The sequence below is a fragment of the Sinohyriopsis cumingii genome, chromosome 4 (assembly GCF_028554795.1).
Source record: "Sinohyriopsis cumingii isolate HCF-2022 chromosome 4, ASM2855479v2, whole genome shotgun sequence".
NCBI lineage: Eukaryota > Metazoa > Mollusca > Bivalvia > Unionida > Unionidae > Sinohyriopsis > Sinohyriopsis cumingii.
The window spans coordinates 121,085,388-121,111,276 of record NC_142964.1 but is presented as its reverse complement, the minus strand read 5'-3'; the positions used below and the strand labels follow the sequence as shown (position 1 = coordinate 121,111,276).

The 25,889-nt window shown below is 34.9% G+C and overlaps 1 protein-coding gene across 1 annotated transcript; it reads left to right on the top strand.

Moving 5' to 3' along the window:
* LOC149802013 (neuronal acetylcholine receptor subunit alpha-10-like) lies at positions 1-24,854 on the top strand. The gene is made up of 6 exons (XM_089956413.1): positions 1-236; positions 12,908-13,059; positions 14,873-14,917; positions 17,061-17,170; positions 17,793-18,328; positions 22,707-24,854. Exons 1-6 carry the CDS (start codon positions 167-169, stop codon positions 23,396-23,398), a joined length of 1,605 nt encoding a protein of 534 aa, XP_089812539.1. The 5' UTR covers positions 1-166; the 3' UTR covers positions 23,399-24,854.
* Positions 24,855-25,889: the final 1,035 nt, after the last annotated feature.

Genomic DNA, 25,889 nt, shown 5'->3' with positions numbered 1-25,889 from the left:
GTTAACTCTTTTCAGCAGTGTCGATGAGATTTAACCGAGAATTCTGGGTCAGTAATCCGTGCGAAGAATGGAAAGCCACGAAATGTTGGGGTACACTATTTCTTGATGTGATTGCTTTTATCAAACTGTGTACACCGACCGTACTTCCTCTTTACACGATCCGGAGATGGGTGTATTGGATGTCTCCCCGTGTAGTCTGATTCTGATAACAGTCTGTTTCCTGGGCTTTTATCATGGTAAGTTAGTTAATTAAGAAATAATGCATTGAAAAGATGTATCTGATTAGAAATAACGATTTGAAAGGAGGTATCGAGCTCAGTAGATACATTTTTCTTTTAGTGTTGTATTGTTAAATAATCTTTTGAGCAAACCATGTGAAATAACAATTGCATTAAAAACAAATAATGATGTTTTGAAAAATATGCCTTTTTTAAGGTCATTATTTTGGTTCTAACATAATAAATAAGAAACTTTCGGCTTTTTACATCGATTTAACTCTATTTACATCACTGCTCCGGTGGCCTAGTGGTTAGAGCGTCCGCCTCGGATGCGGGAGGTTGTGGGTTCGATCCCCGGCCGAGTCATACCAAAGACTTACAAAAATGGTGCTAACAGCTGCCTCGTTTGGCGCTCAACATTAAGAGGTTAGTGTTAGGACTGGTGGGCTGGTGTCAGGATAATGTGACTGGGTGGGACATCATGCTACATGACTGCGGCATGATGCCCCAGTGCTATATATATATACTGCCGCACTGCAGACATCGTAGCAATATGACTGAAAAATTGTTAAAGCTACGTTAAAATCCAAATCACACACACACACACACACACACACTATTTATATCGTGCTTACACCATGCGACCAGCTCTTTCAATTATTGGCTGTGCACACGTGTGGTTTTCTTCAAATATCAAATATTAATTTATTATGCATGATAATTTAAACGCTTCATATTAGTTATAATGTTTAAAATATAACATATTTATGTTGAATCTAAAGATAATAAAAGCCATATTCCTTTTAATAACAAGTTCAGTTACTAAAGGTAATATCACATCATTAGTAAGGAATTAAGAAAAGATGTGAAGTTTCAAGGCGATTCACTAAAGTATGTTTGGAATATTTCCGTTATTTTTCTAATTTTACTTCTTTACGTCTCGCACGGAAACTTTATAAATGTCAGTGAAATAGCCTGAACGAAGCCAATATGTCGAGCTTCCACGTCTTCTTCGATTTTAATTTGTAAAATACGCATCTAAAGGTAAGGTCCTATCTCAGAATCATTAACAGCAAGCTTCCACATTGTTTGCCATGCATACAAGAAAGACAACTGGAACGCTTTTCGTAAAGCATGCAAGTTCCGAAACTATAACATGCAATTACACCCTCTAATACAGATGTTAAACCAATATATACTTTAAGAAATCTATAAGCGTAATATGAAAAATAAAGGATTACTCGGGCATTGCACCTGCATTATCTGGTTTGGCAGGACAAACATGGGATTTTGCTGAAAGGGATAGAGGCAGTTGCCCCTATGTTTTAAAAATCCGCTGTGCATTCAAACCCTTTTCCATGCTGACGTATCACGAAACTTTTGTACATTTATTTTTTCAGCTAACAGTTCCAAAACTGATCCTCTCCGTAAATCTACTACTGTACTGGAAATGTTAAATATATATATGACTTTGAGATTTGTATCTCTTTAAATTTTGAGCGTCTTGTACCATGCTTCTTTTTATAAATAATTTGCATTTCTACAGCTCCTTTGTTAAATATATTTTCAAAAAGGCCTTTTTGCTGTATCTATTGAATAGAAAACACGTTGCATGTTTTGATGTCCAAGTTATATAGCAGGAAGGCACAACCTGAAATAACTTCATTTACTGGATATTTTGACTAAGGTAGAATTGATAGTGTGTGTGTTTGTGTGTGTGTGTGTGTGTGTGTTTTCAGAGAATTTTGGTATTGGAACTATGAAGTACTGTTTAAAGCAGCTAGTTTATGGGAAATGTTTGACTTTTTAAAAGTTATTTCGGCATAGTACTATCAGACCTCTTGTCGAATTTAAAGTACATGTATTAATTTCATTTTTTATTGAAAAAAGTATGTTCTTCATTGGCTCCTTCTAAAACCTGACAAACTATCACCTACTTTCGTCTTCGGTTGATTCTAAAAGGAGAAATATACAAAGCAGAAGACATTGAGATTTTGTATATCCAGACTTGATCCAGATGCAATCATGTCCATAGCCCCACGAGAATTCGTGTATGAGGTATTTTCCATAGCCCCAAGAGAATTCGTGTATGAGGTATTTTCCATAGCCCCACGAGAATTCGTGTATGAGGTATTTTCTGGGATTAAAGTACAAATAGGAGTCTGAGATATGGCTTTTTGTCAATAATCTCTTAACTAATGTATATGGAAGAATTTAGACTAGTTCACTGCTTTTGCATGTCAGATTAAGCCCGGGATTACTATCCAATTTACCAGACTGCCTATCGATTCCCTGCTGGTTGATGGTGATTCAAAGCAGTAGATAGTAGGGTAGGGAATGTGCCCGCTGTTGAGAAAGTAATCGAATCGATGAAAAATGGCTTCATTCGCTGAAACTATATGTAAATAATTTTCAAATGGAGTTCTTCATATCTGGCTTTTCCTTGCAGATTTTTCGCATATTACAGATATTTGTGAAAACAAGTAATAGTAACTTGATTGCATTGTGTGCCGAGCAAACTTCAAAATGATTCCAAAATGGTAAATTTCGCAAGAAATAAGAACATTGTTGGATAATATACATGGCATTAAAATACGCTTAAGTTTATTCAATAAACTCCTGAAAATACTCAGTGCTTATACTTTCGTGGTTAATTCCCCAAATTTTAAATAATGAACTTGGTGGGGTTATAAACAATATGGTGATTGGAGACGTGTCCAAAAATATATACGAAATGCAACGTATGTCTATGGTTAGACCTTTAGTTATCAGATGTTGCTATGCTACTTGCATGAAATACGGGGATTTGAAAGGTTCCCCGAAAGGTGACGACTGAAATCCACTACTATATATATATATATATATATATATATATATATATATATATATATATATATATATATATATATATATATATATATATATATATATATATATATCCGAGCCTATTTTGAGGGAGTGATGTATTTTTAGCTGGAAGTTCAAAAATAAAAGAGGCAGCGGAATGTTAAGAAAGAAAGAAAGAAGAAGGAAGGAAGGAAGGAAGGAAAGAAAGAAATAGTGACTATAAAAAAAAATATTAAAAAACCCAGAAGTCGTGCGATAATTCTTATATTAGTGGTGTTTTACTTTCATGCTACCCTTTATAGACTCGTATTTTGGACTTCAGTCGTGTATAAATGATAACTGATTATCACTGTGTCAAGTTATTGTTCTGAAGTGTCAGGTAATAACTGATTCTTTTGAACACCACTATAGGGTTATGTGGCAGAATCATGAGAGGAATCGTCTATTCGGCACTAAACAATTGCAGTGATCCTAAACTAATGGCGTGTTATTCGACGGCATATCAGTTTATGCTGTTTGTAGCTGGACTAAGCCTACAAAAGAGTTTATTATATGCTCATTTTTCCCCCCGTTAACTTAACATTGTCAGAATCGTGCAATATTTTACTATATTGCACTTACGCGGACTTCCTATTGAACTCACGTGTGCCCAAAGGTGTATTTGGAACTACTTTGTAAACAAATCATGTACACTAACGTAGTAGGCGCTTTACGTTTTGGTTGATTAATTTTTTATTTGAATGAACTAAAGCAGATGTTTCGTGGACTGCCACATACCAGCTGCTTTGCCACATTCCGCGTAAACTTTTTGATACATTGTTTCGGGTTTAGGCCAGGTATGGACGCCAGACAGGGTCCTGACACATAACATGCAAGTGACTGTCTTCTTTAGCTGGTAATAAGAATGGCAAAAAATATATTTACAGTTTTACATCCTGCATTTCCTCAAAATGTACTTTCTTAGTTCTGCAAATCCGAATTACATGAGCCATGTCATGTGTTCTCAAAGTTGATTACACATTTCGAAATAGCACTGTAATTTCGACCATATTCCAAGTGCAGTTACATCCTCCTTCCTGCACTCAAAATGAAATAAACAATATATTCCATAGCGTCCTTTTGATAATTGCAATTGAAAGACTTCATATTTTCCCCACATTATGATTTCAAACATTCAAGGACAGAACAGAAACACACATGTAGATGTCAACATGTTGCTGAAATCCGATGTACTTCATGTAGAATTGGCACAGATAAATCCAGTCCATAATCATGAAATTTCGTAGAATCGACGAAAATAACATCTGAAAGTGAATCAAATCGTTCGGTACACATTCATGCTCTCCATCCACAGAGCTCGGTCTCCAAATCCGAAGATATAAGACTTCATCTGGTTGGTTGATACAATTTGCTCTTATGGTAATAAAATAGGTTACCAGAACATGACCCCTACGCGATCAATGTCAGATCTTCATGTATAACAGTGGAGATCTGAATTTAATCAGGTTGGAGGAAAGGATCACTTCTGATTAAAAATTAAAACTATGAGACTGCATGAATGAGCCTTCTGGCTGATGACATAATGAGCTAGACGTAAACGCTCAAGTGACGCAATGATTTAAGTTTCCATTACGTTCTTCGGGAAATTTTTTAAAATGAAAACAAAGAATTATTTAGAAGTAAATGGCTTCCACAAACAAACAATCGAGCAAGTTGTATGCAGTGTGTACTATCATGAGCAGAAAGAAATAAGGGAAAATAATATTTTTTATCAATCAGGACAGTTTTTGTTGGAATAGCTTGAATAATACAGTCTCTCAAAAAACAATCCCATGTCCACAGCCGTATAGGTAGTAAATGTAGTTTAGATATTTTTCAAATGTCATGAAACAAATTCACAAGAACCCATCATTAAAAATAATCACGTGACAAATTAAAATAAATTGTGATGACGATGGCAAATGAAAGGAAAATGATGAGATGCTAGTGGCAAATGAAAGGAAACTGGTGTGATGTTGCTGGTACAGGAAACGAAAATAACGCGATGTAGGCGGCAAACGAAACGGAAATGCCACATTGCGCCCCATGTTAATTTTTCAAAATAAATTTTAATCCATTTAATTTGGACTTCAAAGTCGTGTCAAGCAAACTTTGACTTTTCCGTTTATGTTATTTAATTTTATTCCGGCATTTGCATTCACTGCTGGAATATTGACAAGCATGTATTGTAGTCAATCGTGAAAGACGGAAATAGGAAGCCGAAAACATTTTCATGTGGATCACTATAGCGATATTCAAGCTGTAGCAATTCTTTGCTTAGAGAGCGGTGCTGGCTAATATAGAATATGTAAAATCTAGGAAGAGAGTGCACACAGTAATAGGGACACACTTCCAATTCGTCCCGTCACCAGAAGGGACTAAGATATTTATATCGTGCTAATAGGTTTTGCATATGTACCTGGTTACTGAGTAATCTTTATTTATATATATGCAAATGCATATTGTATGTTGATGCACATTTTCGCATGTCAATATTAGTCTTAAAAAGTATGGCTAATTTATTCCACTAATTTATAAAATTAAATTTTAAGAGGAGCTCACATGATAATGAAGTAAATCGAACATAATCCTAAAAGTTATATCACAATTCCAAAATAATCGGGTGTTCCGAAAGAATTGCAGGTCCCAAATATGCCGATTTACAAATATCCTTGAATGTGCTGAAGTGCTGAATTGCCAACAGCCCTCACGGTATCAAGATGACATGTGAAGAATGTCTTTGGATGAATTCATAATAATCCCAAAATGTTGATTTAGTTCAGAGAATTATACGACCACTTTGCAATTTCTAAATCCAACATTAAATATATATGCAGACTGATACTAAAACAAGAGCAAAATTAGGAAATAGGAATACTAATTATCTGTCAAGTCTCCCTTTATGTATCTCCACGACTCTATTCCGACTTATGTGGAAATACAACCCATTTGACCTGTGTCGCAATACTCATCCATCCAATCAGAAAATTACCACGAACTAGTAAACCGATTCATTATCAAGGATGATTTTAAAACTAGTAAACAACCAAGTTATACCTCTATATAAAATAATAGAATATATAATCATAGACTAAAAGTTAATCCCACAGTAGAGATAATATAACAGTTAAATGTCATTTAAAAATATGTAGTAGTGGGTATATGGTAATTTGGGATTTTTAATATAGATATTGGTTCGTGCCCTCTATCCCCGATGTCTTTTCCCGCGCGAAGAAACGCGAGTGGAGCGCGAGCGCATTCCAAGGTACGAGATTAGTTTTCCATAAATATAATCTAGCGTGCGGACGCCCATAACGACACGGGCCCACAGTAACCTGCTCGATACCCAAGACCGATGGTGTGTACTCGAGAACGCGTTCGATCGATTTTTACCACACGTAAGTGAACTGCTCGTTTTGGTTTTACCTCGAAGGCTCTAGCGCCTCTGTTCTGCATCTTGGTACGAAATTGTTGAAAGTTTTCCGTTTCCGCCGGTCTCAAACTCCACCATGCTCATCATCATGATGTAATCGTAATAAAATTATTTTATCCGCTACTGTCGATATAGCTCTGACAGTACCTCCGATCAGCTGCCTATGATAGTCGTCGCAATTACCGCCACACTCAGGTCAACACCACGAGTCCACAAACTGCATCCACGTCCTCACACACGCTTTTGTATTTACTAATAAAACGAGGTGTGGAGTTAGTCATTTCATCTCGCAGCTGTTGTTCCGCTTCGATTATTCTTTCGCATCGGTAACTTTGAGGGATCACAATAGTTCTTCTATTAATAAAGTCACCGCGGATTACAATTGCTCGACAGACTGTCCTTGTACAGACACACAGCAGCCGGGTGTAACACACAAAGTTAATTCCAACCAAGCAGTTTTCTTCATGGTATTCGTCAATCATAGTTTCAGATTTTCGTACCTGTTCACCAAAGAACGCATTACTGTCTATTGTTTCGCATCTGTATTGTTCTTGATAGTTTTGATTGTAACAGTAGGATGTAAAGAATATTTTGTTTGTGCCTCCTCAATTTGTATCCAGATTTTCCGCCTTGGTTTTTCCAACCTGATATAACCAAAAACTCCTTTCTAGTCTGACCTGCTACAACGAGGGGATGCTAACACTGATTTTGAACGCAATGTAAGCGCATTTGTATTATGCTTTACATAAATGAGTGTTTAGCATTTGGTTCCAAAGTTATTTTATTCTTGTTAATATTGTAATGCACCCATTCCAAGGCAATCCAAAATTACATCCTTGCACAAGAGGGAAAACATGGCGTGAAGAATTAGCACATTCAAACCGAACATCATCTTCTCAACGCCCAAGACTTTGCTCTGAAATCCATTAGCCAAATTTACGGTATGGTCAACTTCTATTTGTTCCTGTACCTCATTGTCATCAGTATCATCTTTATCCGAATATTATGATATTGTATATTCAAATCTTTCACCACTCTCAGTAATTTTTCTTTTACAGAGGTTGGCAATCATCTCAACTTGTTTATCACTTCATTCCCTGGTCTTAGGCCCATACAAAATAGCAACTCATCACATCCCTCTAAATCTGTGTATAACGTTTTCGTGGTAGATTAAAAATAACTTTATCACTTTTATTAACCACATTACTTGACAGAAAGGAGTATATTTGTGCCAAGATGCCAGGAAACTGCTATCCTTTTCCTGATTGCCTGTACTCAAATTACGGATATTAATCACTATTTTTATTGATGCACGCTGAAAATGGCGATTAGAACGAATGTATGGGCTTGTTTTTCACAGCAGATCAGTTATTCTTTATAAATGTAAAAATGTATAAGGACTGACCAGTTTATTTAGAGGTTCATTGGAGTTTGGACCAAACAAAAATACTATCATTCTCTTCGTACAATTCGCAATGGTGTTTTCAGATCATACTTCACTGAACCAATAAAGTACAAATATGTAATCATTAATCGGTTCGCAAAACTGCACCGATTCTGATTGGTGCAGAAAATTGGAACAAGTCACTGAATACCCTAAGTCTTGCTGGTCTAGTAATTTTTTAATACATGAAATAAAACTCTTGTGTCTAATTGGGGCTAAATTATTTTAATATTTCTCAAAAGTCTTTATACTAGGTTTCAGCATGTTCTGACAAACCCAGTATATTCATTAATCATGCCGGATAAATTGTCTTCAGCTCAAACAGTTACACGCGTATGGAAACATCTTAAGACGCTTTTAGGTACATCAGCCTTCCGGAAGAACGACTGTCAACATTTGCCATATTGCATTCCTCGAAGCACACATTTGAGGGATATAACTACAGGATTTACATGAGATGTTGTCTTTAGTCGCATAATGTGAACAATAAAGTGGTTAAATTGGTCGATATTCATCTAGTACATTGCCTACAATATTGTATCTTTACAGTGAGTGAATCGTAAGCAGTAGGGGAGAGTGGTAGTTTATCTCTCGGCAATTGCTAATTATTCTAGATATGGCACTCATAGGTAAGAACCTGGGTTAATGGTCAGACACCAGGAAGACAATGTCCAGATCTGTCCTGATTAGAGTAGTTAGGGGCATGGCATTGGTTCTGCATTTTCTCAGTTATACTGTCGGCAAATGATTTTGTTAATTTAGTGATGTACCTACAATGGCATTATGCCGGTACATATACTTTTACTGTTAGTTTACAAACATTTGTTTATAATGCTGATATCTTTAGTAACTTACTTACTTGGAAGTTAAATCCATATATTACAAAGTTATACCCAACCAATAGAAATCACGACAAAACGGCGAGAATGTAGTTAACTCACCAGGCTTATTATCATAAATGCACACACACACACAATAAAAAATTAAAACAACTTAAGATATTCTTTTAAAATAATACATTAGCTGGACAAAAATTGTATCGTAGCAAACAACCTGTTCGAAAGAAAGACAATTTGAGCTAAATTGTCTCCCTTTGCATTATATATATATATATATATATATATATATATATATATATATATATATATATATATATATATATATATATATATATATATATATATATATATATATATATATATATATATATATATATATAACTCAAGATCCAATCTCTAAGTCATTGTATAGTTTCCTCGAATTTCATTAGCAAGCATAAGCACGTAATCAGTTCAAATATACTTCCAACGTGCGGTTATCAAAAGCAAGATAGTCCCAATCATATAACATGTTGCAGTTGCGTGCATTCTAAAATTATATATTAATTATGAAAAAGTACTCCATTCAACCAGTAATTGTGTAAAATGGACCTTGATATAGTAATGAAAAGTAGAAGTAAGAAATAGAGAAATATAATTAAAGAAAAAAGAAAGTTGAGAAGGTGAGAGGATCAAAAGAAACACTAAAAGATAAGAAGCCTACCTTTTGCATGCACCATAAATTCAAAATCATTTTTGTTGCAAGTTCATATCCAGATCACTAGAAAATGCAAAATATAAACGATACATTATATGTCCGACATCTCAAGTTACTTTGCGGTCAGTCACCACGACCTTTTTCTATTAATCCAAAGCTAGGTAGGTGTTTCCTGCCTCATGTGTTAAGTCACCCACCCCTCCAACATTTGATTATTTATTTTGTTGTACGGGATTGATTATTTATTTTGTTGTACGGGATTGATTATTTATTTTGTTGTACGGGATAATCTATCTTCTTGGAGTTCATCTGACCTTGGCATTTGTCCTTTTAATCCCAGACTCATGATGTGTATTTCTTAGTTCGTGAGGATGCCACGTGCTACGTTTTGTTAATACACGTATACAACACGTCAGTAGTTTTATGGAAACCGTTTCTTTCTCAATGAGACCCTGTAACCTTAGCATTTAACCCTTTCACCTCAGACTGATTAGACTCTTTTGTCTAATAAGAGATATCATCTAATATCATCCAGGTTTGATAAAGTAGAACAAAAGATGTAGCGATGAAAACATTTGTTGTCCTAAGAGTTACTGTGGCCTTTAGTAGATCGTAGCTTTTATCCCAAAACCAGTAAGTGTGTTTTTGATCTCAACAGCAAGCCACCAGGTCAAGGTATCAGGTATAATATTGAAGTTATTGTGTGGAAGCGGTATTCCTTTTTTCAGGCCTTGTGACCTTTACTTTTAAACTTCTGTGTCCGAAATCGACAGATATTTTGACTTGCTTTGGATCCAGCTATTTACAATGTTTGGTAGCGGTAGATGACGGATACCTCAAATCATTGTACCGAAACGAAATAGCAAATGGACTAACGGACAACATAATTATACAATATTTTCCGCCTTATGATGGGAGTGTAAAAATAATGATGAAGACTATTATAATTATATTACGGTATGAACCTTGTTATTAACAATCAGCGGCATATTTGTCATATTCAGTTCAATCTCGTTCTTCAGACCATAGATCCAAACTGTTGCTAACTTTTTTATTTTAATTGTTTTTTATTTGAAAAGTGGAAAAACGAATATCATGTCTTGGAGATAAATATTCAGTTAATGTACAAGATGTAAAAATTATGATAATTTAAAATTGAATGTAGCTAACTTAAATCAGCAGGTAGTATGAACATGGCTGTGAGATAGTAGGAGTTTGCTTGTAATATCATTACTGCATATAACTAGTACAATTTATGTATGCAGTCAGAAGGGTTCCTTTATGTTGTTGTTGTTGTTGTAGGGTTTAAACATTTTTCAGCACACGATAGGCTATACATGGCGGCAGGGTTCCTCTAGGGTTCATTCATATATATATATATATATATATATATATATATATATATATATATATATATATATATATATATATATATATATATATGATCCTAAAAATATCAACATGTTCATAAATATAAACATATTAATAAATATTAGCATGTTAGTTAATATAAACATATTAATAAATATTAGCATGTTAGTTAATATAAGCCTGTTGAAAATTTTAAATATCAAATACTTGAAATTGTTAGTCTTACAACTATTTAAGTTTAAAGAGCTCCTTACGTGACATAAATAATGGTCTTATTTCTTTCATGAGCTGAAATAGAGAAATTATATATTACTGTAATAATAATTAAATAAATTTTGCTTTGGCTGAATCTCGTTTTTTTTTTTTTTTGTTTTATATTGCAATCAGAGTTCCAGCAAACGCCCTGAATGTACTGGCTTTCATGTGTTTCAATTACAGTTCTTTATGGAGGGTTATTTTGTACCTGAAGAATGTTTCTTACCACGATTTTAATGTTCAGTTCCCCACGTACCTCGTTAGCTTCACAAAGCAGTGTTAATACAGAGCTCTACAGCAAGGTTCAAATACTCCAGAAATTGATACATATCAAGTGGTGGAATAATTAAGAACACTTCATGCCCAATCGTGATTCAGCTACGGTTTATCTTTTCCCCCGCCATGAACAAAAAGCTCTAGTCCTAGGACTCGATAGTAATAAAAATCAATTAATGCACAACAAGATTTGGTCTGGTTAAGAAAAGTGTCTTGTTTATTGCAGTCTAAATAAAAAGCTTATTTGTATATGTATCTCTTATACTTCATCTAATTGACATTTAATACTTAGAACTTCGTAAACCATGCCACGTTTCAAGCTTTCATTAACGATTATTTCTTGTATTAAACTAATGTACCCTTCAGTACCTTTCATAAAATTAGAACTGGTCAATTACTATACGTCGCAGTGCTACTAGGTACGTAAAATCCCACATCAAACCTTCCAGTTGTATATAATAGTGACCGACAAACAATCACATTCCTTCTCCTAAGCTGGCCACTTTTAGCAATGATATTCATTCAGTTGCATCTGGAATACATTAACCAAAAATTAAAGAGCAGTTTTGTGACTGGTAACGTTAATTTAAGCGTTGTTAATACTACCTATGAGTGAATCTTGCAAATACTCATGGGATCAGTCTAGTTCGGGTCATGAGAAGAGAAAGAATATTTAAGATTTAGTGCACGGCTGTGGGTCGCATATGGTAGAACTCGTTTAAACGATTTATTAACAGGTGGCTGCTTTCTCTTGAATTTATTGTAAAGTGTGTCTGTAGGCTACAACTGCAACAGACTGTGACGGATTAGCTTGTATTTTCCTGTTCAATATTTCTTTATTCTTGTATCTTATCTCTGTTATTTAGTCAACAGGAATTATTTTATATTCGACATATTTACGATCGCACGATCCGGAAACTCATTTATGTTTTCCAGATACTAAATATGTTAATTCAGCTGCTGCGTAATTCAGATTCCACTCGTACAGGAGAAGAAAAGTAACAACGCGTTTCAGGACAAACATATTCTTACGACTTCAATGACAGCTTAAACTACAATTTAGAGAATAGCTCTCACGGAATATTGAAGAATGAGAAGATTGTCATCCCTACGTTCTCAGTAGGATCATACGTAGACACTGCCAGAACGGTATTGGATTGGAACAACTGCAAGAACTTTTATTTACTTTTATTCAGTAAAATTATGAGCGTTATGAATGTCATAAAATGAGCATGCAGTGTAAGTTGTAATTTACTAGAATAAGTGTCACTATACTAAATGGTGTCAGTATGCCGGGACAAATACCTTCTGCAACTCTATCACACTTTTGTTGCGGCAGTGGGGTGTCTGAAAATTCTGTTATGGAATAACGATGTATTGGAGTGAGAAGGTGATTTGGTAAATAAACAGCGGTGTTGTCTTTAAGCAGTGGAAACATGTGCACAGTCACGTCACATTCCGCTATCATGCTTTTCCTTTTGTCCGCAGTCCTGTCAAAAGAAGTGATACCGGACGAACAACAACTGTTAAACAAGCTGTTCAACGAGCAGGCGTATGACAACAGTGTAAGACCAGTGTACAACTCCTCCCGTAACGTGCAGGTCATCTTCGGCTTCACGCTGATACAGATCATGGATATGGTATGTATAAAAATACATACAAATTGACGAACCTAAAGAGTGTTAGATGGGAATAGAAACGCATACAAATAACACACACACACACACACACACACACACACATACACATACATATACATATATATATATATATATATATATATATATATATATATATATATATATATATATATATATATATATAAAGGGGAAAGGGTGCTGCCGAAACTCTGAATGTACTCTTAACCAACATATATATTTACGTTATAGCGCAGTTGCCAATATCACAGAGTTGCAGCGAAGACGGGGTTTCAGTGGCATATATATATATATATATATATATATATATATATATATATATATATATATATATATATATGAAGTTCCCAGTTTCATCTTTGAATATACAAATGAAGATTTGCCGCTTTTATCTTATTCAACCCACCATATCTAGGTATACGTCTGTCTGTCTCTCTGTCTCATTGTCTTTTTACCAACAGTGCTGCATGGTGAGTGGGTGAGTGGATGGACGAAAAATAGTAATATTCCGATCAGTCAAAGGCATACAAACGATATAGTAATTTCCATAAATTCTATATGCAAAATCGATGGCAAATCTTTCATGGTTGATTATCCTACATTCAGATGTTCAATAACCGCCCGAAGTCATTCCATCCCCCATAAATTTACCTGAATCGTATCAGTGTCAGGCGAAAGAAAAAGATTCCACTTAATTAAATGTACTGCCAATGGATGGATATATTTATATACATATATTTACTTTTCATATACAATAGTAGCGGGTGTGGCAAACAGTCAGGACAACAATTAAATACATTAAGACTGCTGTTCTTAAAGCTAATGGACTTTGAAATAAAGTAAATACAAAAACAAGTTGTTGAACGAAATGTTTAATCGTTCTATGGTACACTACCGGCGGATCCAGAAAGTTCTCGAGTTTAAAAAGAGGGATATTTGTTTTGATTATGAGGGTCAACTTTGTCCACTTTTCACTGAAAGTGCATTATTTGGACTGGGAAAAAGGGTGCTGCCGAAACTCTAACTGTACTCATAACCAACAATTTAACATTTCATCCCTGTCCGATGTCAGCTGTCTGATATACTTAAAGTCATAGCTGATCGTAATAAAATATGAACTGTCTGATGTAGCTTAAGCATGTGTCACGTTTCATAGCCAGAAATCGACCACACGATGAAATCGACCACGATGAAATCGACACGATGAAATCGACCACACGATAAACAAGTTATGAAAAACAAACTTCACTTCCAGAGTATGATGATACAAAAGTTGGTTACTTGCTGAATAAATTCTCTCTCTCTCTCTCTCTCTCTCTCTCTCTCTCGCTCTATCTCATATATATATATATATATATATATATATATATATATATATATATATATATATATATATATATATATATATATATATATATATATATATCGCGAGAGAGAGAGAGACAAATGGATAGGAGGGGGAGAAAAAAAGACAATCAGGTGCAATCATAAAATCATATAACCTTTCATGAGCGCACATAATCAAATTTATTCATAATGGGAACTCTGATTCAGGTTGAGTCCGTATGATATATAATTGTGCTGGTTATAAATAACCTAATATCATCTTAGTTTTTACACCCATGCACGTGATCCAATATTTCTACAGAAGTTATATGACGGTTAAAGTGTATAATGGTTAATGTTCCGCATAATGCATTTTGCAGCTTCTCTTATGAAACGACCCTGTACATTTATGTTTAAAGCGCTATCTTCCTGAGTTAAAACTTACAAGTATTTTCGCTTACAATTTTAGGACGAAAAGAACCAAATTCTTACCACAAATGCCTGGCTTGAGCTAGTAAGTCTCTCTCTCTCTCTCTCTCTCTCTCTGTTTGTCTGTCTGTCTGTCTGTCTGTCTGTCTCTCTCTCTCTCACACACACATACACACACCAGTCCAATACACTCATTTTTAGTCTAATTACACATTTAATTTAATGTAGTTTTTGTATCTACACTAAAATATTAGTTTGTGCATAATTTTAGATTTAGTAAAACTATTATGTTTTCATACATGATAAATATCATGTACACTATAAACCAAGGCCCGTTAGCAGCCCTTTAGAACACCGCTGTATCGATGCTGTTACAAATGCTGTTTAGAAATGAACATAAACTGATGTTTATAGAGAATCATTACCTGAAATAAGATCAATTTTGCAGATAAAAGACGAGTATCCAGTGACACATCTTACCTAGAAATCTGTATAAATTCTAATTACCCGCTCTTGGTTTAGTTTTATACTTTAGCATTTCGTGTAACAGCACATGTTTGAAAAGTACATTGATTGCAACGTTCCTAGATGTTGCTGATTACAATTACACTGATTACAACTTTTCGACGTGTCGTTGATTAAAAGTACATCGGTTACAACTTTCCGACATGTCGCAGATTAAAAGTATGTTGATTACAACTTTTCGTAATGTCATTGATTAAAATCAATAGTAATTACTCGGACATTCCAAGAAGTGAGAATGAGGTCGTATTTATTGTAAAGAAGAAGAAGACTAAGTTTAAACGCATTTATCCATTTGAATATTAGCAGTTACATTCTAAGTATTGAAATATATGCCAATAATTAGACTCGACAACAGGCAACATATCCAGATAGTGCGATTATTAAACACACACACACACACACACACACACACACACACACACACGCACACGTTAAAGTGATTCAGATATTATTCGGATTGCCCTTACATATTTAATCAGCATACATGCATGCATACATAAATTAATTGACCCAGCTATTACAAATGCGTAATAAGTAAACTGTATGGTCACACTAAGGCTGCAGATAATACCCTACATCTGCCATTTTTGTTGATTGAACTAACCGGAAGTGAGTTGCACCGATATGCCCTCTGCTGTTTTCAAGGGGAGATAATAACCGTGAAATGGTCTATACCTTCGTAATTTAACAGATTAAAATTCTTAACATCAAGTCACGCTATTCTTACTTCAGTTTATGCATGACGAAATCTGCCTTAATATATATGTCTGATTAATGAATAAATAGATAGATAGATAGATAGATAGATAGATAAATAAATAAATAAATAAATAAGTCAAGCGCTAGACTTAAGGAACAAAGGGACAGCAACAAACCGCAGAACACCAAGGTTTACTCAGATTGGAGTTTTGTACTGGTACAGAATTAATTGGTTGAAGGAATAGCATTTTTGATACATACTTGCACTATTGATACATACTTGAATTATCGATACATAATAGCATTATGGATTCAAAGTAGCATTATTAGTACATACTAGCATTATTCATACATAATATAATAATCGATACATAATTGCATGAAAATATAAATCTGTAACTAAAAGTGGATAAAACAGCAAATGTAGAAGTCATATCTAATAAGAAAAATCGGGGGGAGGGTCCATTAATTGCCAGAAAATACTGCATATACGTTTATTTAGTGGAATCGTAATATTTATATAGATGGTGTTTAACGATAGCATGACGAGGTATTAAAATTACTGACCTAAAGGAAATAAAACAGGTCTAATTGGCTTGAGAGACACGGTTTTAAGAATATAATTTTATGAAAAATTTAAGACAAATATTCATTTGAGATTAGACTTACCAATGAGAGGGATTGCTATATTTTGAGATAATAACAAACAAAGCTTTTTAACGTCTAAATTACACGTGTATGTTTCAGTTTGTTTTTTCTTTTAAATGTTTTGATATTCTCAGTTGTGTCAAAACAAGAAGTGAGGTAAATCCAGCCTTAGTACCCACCCTGCCACCGTTCCCGCCTGCTAGTACAACATACAATTCTAATCAACTGAGGTTCTTTTCATTATTCAGCAGAAGCGACTACTAAGACAGCCCCAGAAATAGTAATACTTTTCTCAAATCCCATGACATATCATATTAGTTAGATAATGCGTTTAAGGTCTTCGCGTTTATTTGCAGGCGTGGAAAGACGAAAGAATTCACTGGGACAAAGATAAATACAACGGCTTGGAAGTAATTCGGCTTCCAGCGAAGAAGTTATGGCTACCGGATGTCGTCCTTTATAACAAGTAAGTCTCGGTGGATATATAGCCTTAATTAGGCAAAAACATGCACACACACACACACACACACACACACACACACATATATATATATATATATATATATATATATATATATATATATATATATATATATATATATATATATATATATATATATATATATATATATATATATATAGAGAGAGAGAGAGAGAGAGAGAGAGAGAGAGAGAGAGAGAGAGAGAGAGAGAATTTCTTGATTTCTTTCATAGGGATCCGGAATGACTGTTTAGATAGATGAGAATTAATTACTATGTCGTTATGCGAGTGTTTTTGCTACCGATGAGCGCATATAACACCGACTCAGATGCATCATTTATTTGGTGATTTGTGCTTAGTCGTGATGGAATATATGCAAGTATGGCGATGGGTGCTGCTTACCCGCGGACCTTGGTTCGAATCTCCTTGGAGTACCTGTATGATAGTATTATTTGCATTATATATAAACATATACATGTTTATCTGTATTTAAATTAAATATTTAACAATTACAATTCTTTGAATGAAACAAATTTCTGCAAACTATTTATGAATTTTTTAAAAACTCCTTAGTGAGTACAATTAACCACACTATTTAATATTTCAGTGCTGATGACTACACTGATCCTTTCATGTCGATTAACGCCATGGTGTTTCATGATGGAACTATTCACTGGCCCCCTCCTGTCCGTTTCCGCAGCTCGTGCAAGGTGGTCATCACTTATTTCCCATTCGACAGCCAGGAGTGCGATATGAAATTCGGCTCCTGGACTTACGATAAAGCACAAGTAGACCTTATCAATAAAACAGCTCAGGTGGACGTTTCTTCATACTACACGAACGGGGAGTGGATGCTTACGAGCTACAAAATAGTCCGAAATGAAGTTGTCTATCCAATCAGCGATGCAATATATCCTGACGTCACGATCAAGCTTAGAATTCGGCGACGAATTCTGTACTATGTTCTGAACATCTTGTTTCCATGCTTTTGGCTTAACATTTTAAGTGTTTTGACATTCTGCCTTCCGCCTGATGCTGGGGAGAAAATAACATTAAGTATTACTGTTCTTCTTTCGTACTCCGTATTCATGCTACTTGTTGCCGAGAGTATGCCGCCGACATCGGAATTTGTTCCACTCATAGGTAAATATTTCTTTGCTTTTGGAATGAGCCACCACCGCTATCACATAGTGATGGTCATCTTTTAGAATGAGCCACCACCGCTATCACATAGTGATGGTCATCTTGACCGTTTACTCATTAATTACATAATATGAACTGGCTAATAAAATATTACAATCTTAAAATGAAGACAGATCAATGTTGATAGTAATAAAGGTGATTCTTGATTATACAGCTTTATTTCAATATTTTGTTCTGATTTTCTGAAAAAAAACTTAAATACTTAATGTTTTCTGAAATGCACCATTACTGTATTGGTGTACATGAACTTGCAATATAATTTATTATTCACTAATGTAATCTTTGACAAGCAACAATGCGCATTGTTTACTTATGCATTGAACTACTTACTATTCCTTGGTCTGTAAAGTAAATAAAAGGTGGATATAAGGACTCACGGTACTAATTTTACGGAAAATGGGAACCAGTCTGGAAATGGATGAAGATTAAATAGAGTATATATGGGTTTGGATATCCAAGATTGGTTGATAATGAAAGACAGATTTTAGTAAAAAGATTCTTTTGAGACCTTATGCTAGTTCTAACTAAAAGAAGAGACATTGTTTTATTGATGGAATTTCAGTCCTTTAACAGTCTTAAATTTGGCACACTTGTAAGGGTGCAAATTTCTGTCGATCTATGAAGAGCACACTAATTTGGGCAAGAGAACAATTAATTAGATTTATGTGGGCAGGTGCGTGTTAAATCGCTATACTGAAATGATTTTAAATGTTTGTGTCGTGAGAGGAAGTGATTCTTAATTAAGCCTTCTCTTATTTAACCGTCAGACAGAGTGGAAGGAAAAAGGTTAACTTCAATCTTTGTATCGAACATGTCAGAGCTGAAATTGTCCAGACTCAGTTATTTAAAAATCTAGAAGTCAGGCTGACTGCACTTTTGGCGCCTGGTTATCAAAGGCGGTATATATATTTAATCCTGATTGGTTATGCTAAATAAGGGGCGTGTTTCCCACACGAAATTTCTTGCGTTTCATATGCCTCATCGCAAAAATTTAGTCAGTCTACGTTTTCCTGCAAGAGGCAAAAAAATAAATAAATAAATAAATAAAGGAGAGTCCGAGATTGAATTTAGAAGATATTTTCTCGCAAAACATTTACCCGAGGGACCGTATGTCTGGAAAGTCGACGGACACAATTCTGGTGGCAGCAGCGAGCAAAGCTTGAAGCACAAGGTATCTGCGTCAGTCTCATGTAATTCGTTGATACCAGTATAATGATTCGCTTGAATTTATTTGTTTATATTTTTGCATGAATTTATTTGTTTAAATCTGTATATCAATTTTCATGATATGAGTATAACTGTGTTTGAGTTCATCTATCTCAATTCGTTCTTTATATAAGTTTGACGAATTGTTTGAATTTGTCGTCTTGATTGTTATAAGGAATCAGGTATTCTAAGAATTTCATGCATTACTTTAGTTCGTATGAGTTACGAGAATCCGTATGAATTCTCCGATCTTAGGTAATTTCACGTATGCTAAGGACTTGAATGTGTGTATTGGTTGAAAATAATGTAGTTAATGCATATGATGAATTTCATTCATTCATTTGAGTAATTAAGACGAGAGCGGAACTGGTATGTCTCGTGTGATGTTAATACGAGTCCGTGATGAAATATCCGTTAGTAAGTACAGTAATCTTATGAAACTAGTTTTTTATGGTCTGCCATGTTTGGCTTGACCAGAGAGCCTCTGGTATCTGTTTGAATTCCGCTAGGACGATATCTGACATAACGAGAGGGGAGTAATGATCTATTCCCAGTAGAATATCTGACAGATGATTTAGGTTGCTTCTCTGTTTATTTTGAAAAGGGAAATAGCTCCTCTGACGTATCCACACACCTACTTCTCCAAGTATCTATGTATATACGTACTTACGCATCCGCCTACCCAGACAAAGTTTGAGGGTCGAAAGAGGCGAGGCAATAGAGAGTTTGGAGAAGAAAAAAGAAATAAGCAGGTTATGATGTTGTACAAGGCAATGACTTCGATTGTTCATTCGATTCTATGACGAACTAATTCTCTCTTTAAAACAGATCAGCTATTTATATAAGTATATTTGTGTTTGTAATTCGGTGAATGATTTATTTCAAAAGAGAAGTGTATTTTCCTAATGTAACGTATTATCACAGTTGTTTATGTAATTTATTAAATTGTTGTATTTCATGTATGGTGGCTCGTGTCATTCTGTTCTATATATCTGCTCAGATCTCTATTTATTCCATCTATAAGTTTCACACTTTATATTAATATTTACTCGATCAGGGCAACAACACCGATGGCGATCTCTTTCTAGATAACGATAACTAAATAAAGCGGATACCTTGTAGGAAGGTAAAATCCACCAATCAACCCTACCAACCCCCCACCCCCCCCCCCCCCCCGCAACACTCATTACTTAAATCAGCACCCGACTGTTTGGTGTGGAATTGAAAGCACATGTTTCAAACAAATGTAGGACCAGAATATGCCGTGGTTCATATCCTTTTCTCTACACAGAAGCTGTCATCTTGGATGCATCTGATACATTGATACATGTAACTCTGATGATGAGCACTCAGAAATTAAAAGTTATTGAATTTTTAATATCATGGTGTTTCCATAGGTTTACTGTGAGAACTGAATTACCGTGAGTCCTCTAGCGTGTAGACATTCGTTCTTGATAGCTGTTGTTGTTAAGAGGTTAACGCCATTTTAGAGATATACATATGAGGGGCATTTTTGGTGGAGGAAGAACTCGTTATTTCCCCGTGAATAACCACGAGAAACTACTGCCAAGCCTCTGACGTGAACCCACGCAGAAAGAGGTGAGCTGTCTGTAATATGTAAAGGCGATCACTCGGCCACCAAGGGCCCTCTTCACTCTTGATAACGGTCGAGGACCACTAGTTAATTCGTCCTATATAATTTTGCTAATATCAAGCAAGGAAATCACCGTAACCATCAGGTTCGCAGTTGTTTCTTTTACATCTTTTGGGGAACTACATTTTATTTTCTGATATTCAACAGTTCATTTAATAATAATAATACTAATACTACTACTACTGCTACTACTACTACTACTAATAATAATAATAATGTTATTATTATTATTATTATTATTATTATTATTAATCCACTTAAAAGCTTCAACTTGTGAGTAAACCAAGAAATACACATGGTCTATAATCTTTATGAAATGATACCAAAGATTAAAATCATCATAATCTCCGTTGACTTCGACTTCATTAAATTCATCATCATCATTCCACACCACCACCACCACCATAATTATAATTACCATTAATCATATCATAGTCTTCCTCCTCATTTTCATTTTTGTATAACAATTTATGTACAACCAGAAGCTGCTTGTTCGATACAATCATTGTGTTCAAGGCTATCTGGCGGAAAGTAGGTCTGCGTGTAGTCTGTGACCATCTCTACCACTCGGAGTTCACAAGTACATGATCTTTGGATAATCTTTCGAATCAATACATTTAATTATTTTAGGTTATCATGACATCAAATAATGTGTAAATCTCCCATAAATGCAATTAAATAAATTTACAAACGTGTCTCTCTCTCCCTCCCTTTCTGCGCACGTGTGTGTGTGTGTGTGTGTGTGCGTGTATGTGTGTGTGTGTGTGAGAGAGAGAGAGAGAGAGAGAGAGAGAGAGAGAGAGAGGGGATGGACAGATGCAGTTTTCTTCTTGCAAGGAGTGACACCCGTCATATTAATTGGTTTTTCCACTTTTGTGTGTAATGTCATATTAAATGGAGAGCAGACCGGTGTGCTCTATTTCTTTTCAGTTTATTACAGTTCACGTTTGAGTGCCGTTCGTTAGTGAAGTGTACTGTGCAGATAAACGTGCATTGCTATTTTAGAGCCTGCTGTTAAAATTATGCTTTCCACAGCGCATTACGTTTATCCCAGAAAGTGAAGCGAATTCATTGAAAAGTATTTGGGATGGCTTACTAATTTAACTCTCGAAAATGCATTGAACTATTTTTCATTCGCAACTTCTTGGCCAAACACATGGTCAGTCCGTCGATGGAGCAGAAAAGATTGCGGTTTCTTTTATGCGAAGACATTTCCGGTGAAGAAAATGTACATTTTTTAAAATATAATCACTGCGTCAACATACATCGGAGGCTTATATTTGTCTCGCAGGAATAACCGAGGAGTTCCGAAAAGTTTTGTATCATGAATTTTCCTTACGAACCCATTATTATGTTATGAATGTCGTTTCATCCAGATTTTATTGTATTATGTTCCTATTCCCGTATGTTCTTCTTTCCGTAAGAGCGTTTCCTAATTTTTTAAAGTATTCATTTCAGGAATTTACCTGACGGTTTCCATGGCTACAGCGTCCGTTTCGGTAATATTAACAGTGCTGGTTTTAAAGCTGCATCACTGCAGTCCCCATCAACGTCCAATTCCACGCTGGGTTCGACGTTACGTCCTTAGCAGTCTAGGAAGGTACGTTCGATGCAGCATAATTCCAAATTTTAGGAAATATTTCCGGCCGGGAAAATATTTGCAACCGTCTGAGCAAAGCTTAGCAAACACGACTGACCACGATGACACCCAAAACCAACTTATTAAAAAGGTCGAATCGCTCAGAGAACACGAATCCGTCTGTGACGATGTAAACCGAAATACAGGGGCACAGCCAAAAAATGTGAGGAATAAAACGAGCGATATACATGTAAACGACAGTAGAACTAACGTAGACTTCCGAGACAATACGACTACGTCAAGTAGGAGTTCCAATGTTGATGAAGAGTTATTTGCCAAGCCGGATAAATCACAAACGTCATCTGAGAAAATTCTCAAATATTTGAAAATATTAGTAGCTAAAAATGATGAACGTGATGCTGAGGGAGATATTATAAATGAATGGAAGCAAGTAGCACTAGTTGTGGACAGGATGCTTTTTTGGATATTTCTGGCATCGACTATTTTCTCCAGTATAATTATTCTGGTCATTGTACCTGCAGCTCATTATAGTGAAAGAGAAGGTATCTAGTATGACATGATATCCTTATATATGTGTATATATCACTGGAAGAGAAGTTATCTAGTATGACAGGACTTCCTTATATGTGTATATCACTGGAAGAGAAGTTATCTAGTATGACAGGATTTCCTTATATGTGTGTATATATCACTGGAAGAGAAGGTATCTAGTATGACAGGATTTCCTTATGTGTGTATTTATCACTGGAAGAGAAGGTATATAGTATGACAGGATTTCCTTATGTGTGTATTTATCACTGGAAGAGAAGGTATCTAGTATGACAGGATTTCCTTATGTGTGTGTATATATCACTGGAAGAGAAGGTATCTAGTATGACAGGATTTCCTTATGTGTGTATATATCACTGGAAGAGAAGGTATCTAGTATGACAGGATTTCCTTATGTGTGTATTTATCACTGGAAGAGAAGGTATCTAGTATGACAGGATTTCCTTATGTGTGTTTATATATCACTGGAAGAGAAGGTATCTAGTATGACAGGATTTCCTTATGTGTGTGTATATATCACTGGAAGAGAAGGTATCTAGTATGACAGGATAACCTTATATGTGTGTATATCACGGATTAACATATTAACAGGAAAAAGTGTTCTTACAATTGCAAAAGATGTCTTCCGAGTCATATTGAATTTTGCGAATACCATATAGACCCGCATCTGAGTCCAACTGCAAACAACACAGGCCCTGATATGCCGTCACATATTACGCCGGCAGATCAGGATCTATGGTGTGAGTGTGTGTGCTAGTGTATATATATATATATATATATATATATATATATATATATATATATATATATATATATATATATATATATATATATATATATATATATAGAGAGAGAGAGAGAGAGAGAGAGAGAGAGAGAGAGAGAGAGAGACGCTGTTAGTATATTGCCGCTTTTAAAGCACATACTATTTAGAAGTGCTGACCACTTCTGTCACTAGAGCCTGTAAGTCTATGTTGCATTGTAAATTCATAATTTGCGTTATATTGGACTATTTCAATGATTGAAGTACATATATCTCTCATATTCACAAAACATAACAAACAGAAAGCGAAAAGTATCAATTCGCGCTAGGTGTTTGCTGATTAATATGTAAGGGCAATCCGAATAATATTTGAATCACTTTAATGTATGTATGTATGTATGTATGTATGTATGTGTGTGTGTGTGTGTGTGTGTGTGTGTGTGTGTGTGTGTGTGTATGTATGTATGTATGTATGTTTATATGTAGGTAGGTAGGTATGTGTGTGTGTGTGTGCGTATGTGCGTGTATGTGTGTGTTGGCATGTGTGTTGATGTATGTAAAGCACGTTTATAGTCATGCAAATCCAGAATTTTTGTTTTTTCGTCATACAATTGTGAAATGTGACTATCAAATTGTTTATAAATGTCTACCTAAAATTAAAATATTTTGCTGTACGTCCATTGTGAATCCAACAGCTTACACTATGTACGCTTGACTGGATGAGTGTTTTTTAAAGGAGCAGTTATAATTAATATTGTGGGTAGCGGAAAGGAGTGGTAGATGATTGCAAATCATACTGCATAAAAATTCAACCCCATTCAGCTCCGTTATAATGGAAAGTATACTGTGCCATACAGTTTATATACGTACCCTGAATTTTGCTATGTACGAGAAAACGTATTAAGTATTTGTTTTGTGTGCGCTCCAAAACAGAACATTTTTTCCCCAAATACGCCGCACTTTCCTTCCTAAGTTTAACAGAAAACATTTGAAACAAATGCGGACCATTGATGAGTGACCACTTCAAAGTGTGCTGCCGTCTATAGTTGGACCGCAACGATTAGCAGCATGTCGTTTAGTTACTATATTGTGCTACCCATACACTAGTTTAAATCTTATTGTCCGTGTTTGTGTCTGTGACAGTCTGAAGCGTATGAATTAGACAAAATTTCCTTTATAAAAAGAATATATATATATATATATATATATATATATATATATATATATATATATATATATATATATATATATATATATATATATATATATATATATATATATATATATATATATATATATATATATATATATATATATACATATATATATATATATATATACACACACACACATCCGGATTTTAAATAAATAGCCACACCTATCACTTGTCAAGTAAACGCAAATGCAAATCTGTTAAATGTTGCAGATGCAAACAAAGCGGCTTGGTAGCAAATTAACATGCTTCAAAAGACAAATGAAGATTTATGTTTGATATAACCGGCCCTATTCACCAAAGTTTTACGCTAAGCAGTTCAAGTCATGAACAAGTTTTATGATGGGGCGGCAGTTCTCGCTGCAAAGGCTCTTTTTAAGAAAGTAAAATTACAGACCTGAGTGAATGGTACTTTGTTTATAACTCTTTTAGCTATGGATTTCTGATAGGATCATGTCTGTTATGCATACCTAAATAACCGGCTGCGTAAGGAGTGACTGGATCTTCCTGACCATA

What these genes read in the sequence shown, in the direction of transcription:
- LOC149802013 (XM_089956413.1), top strand. Translation starts at nt 167, where the DNA reads ATGGGTGTATTGGATGTCTCCCCGTGTAGTCTGATTCTGATAACAGTC. An exon ending in TTTCCTGGGCTTTTATCATG is followed by an intron (nt 237 to 12,907) that starts GTAAGTTAGTTA and finishes TTTTGTCCGCAG; the next exon opens with TCCTGTCAAAAGAAGTGATA. An exon ending in GATGTCGTCCTTTATAACAA is followed by an intron (nt 17,171 to 17,792) that starts GTAAGTCTCGGT and finishes TTAATATTTCAG; the next exon opens with TGCTGATGACTACACTGATC.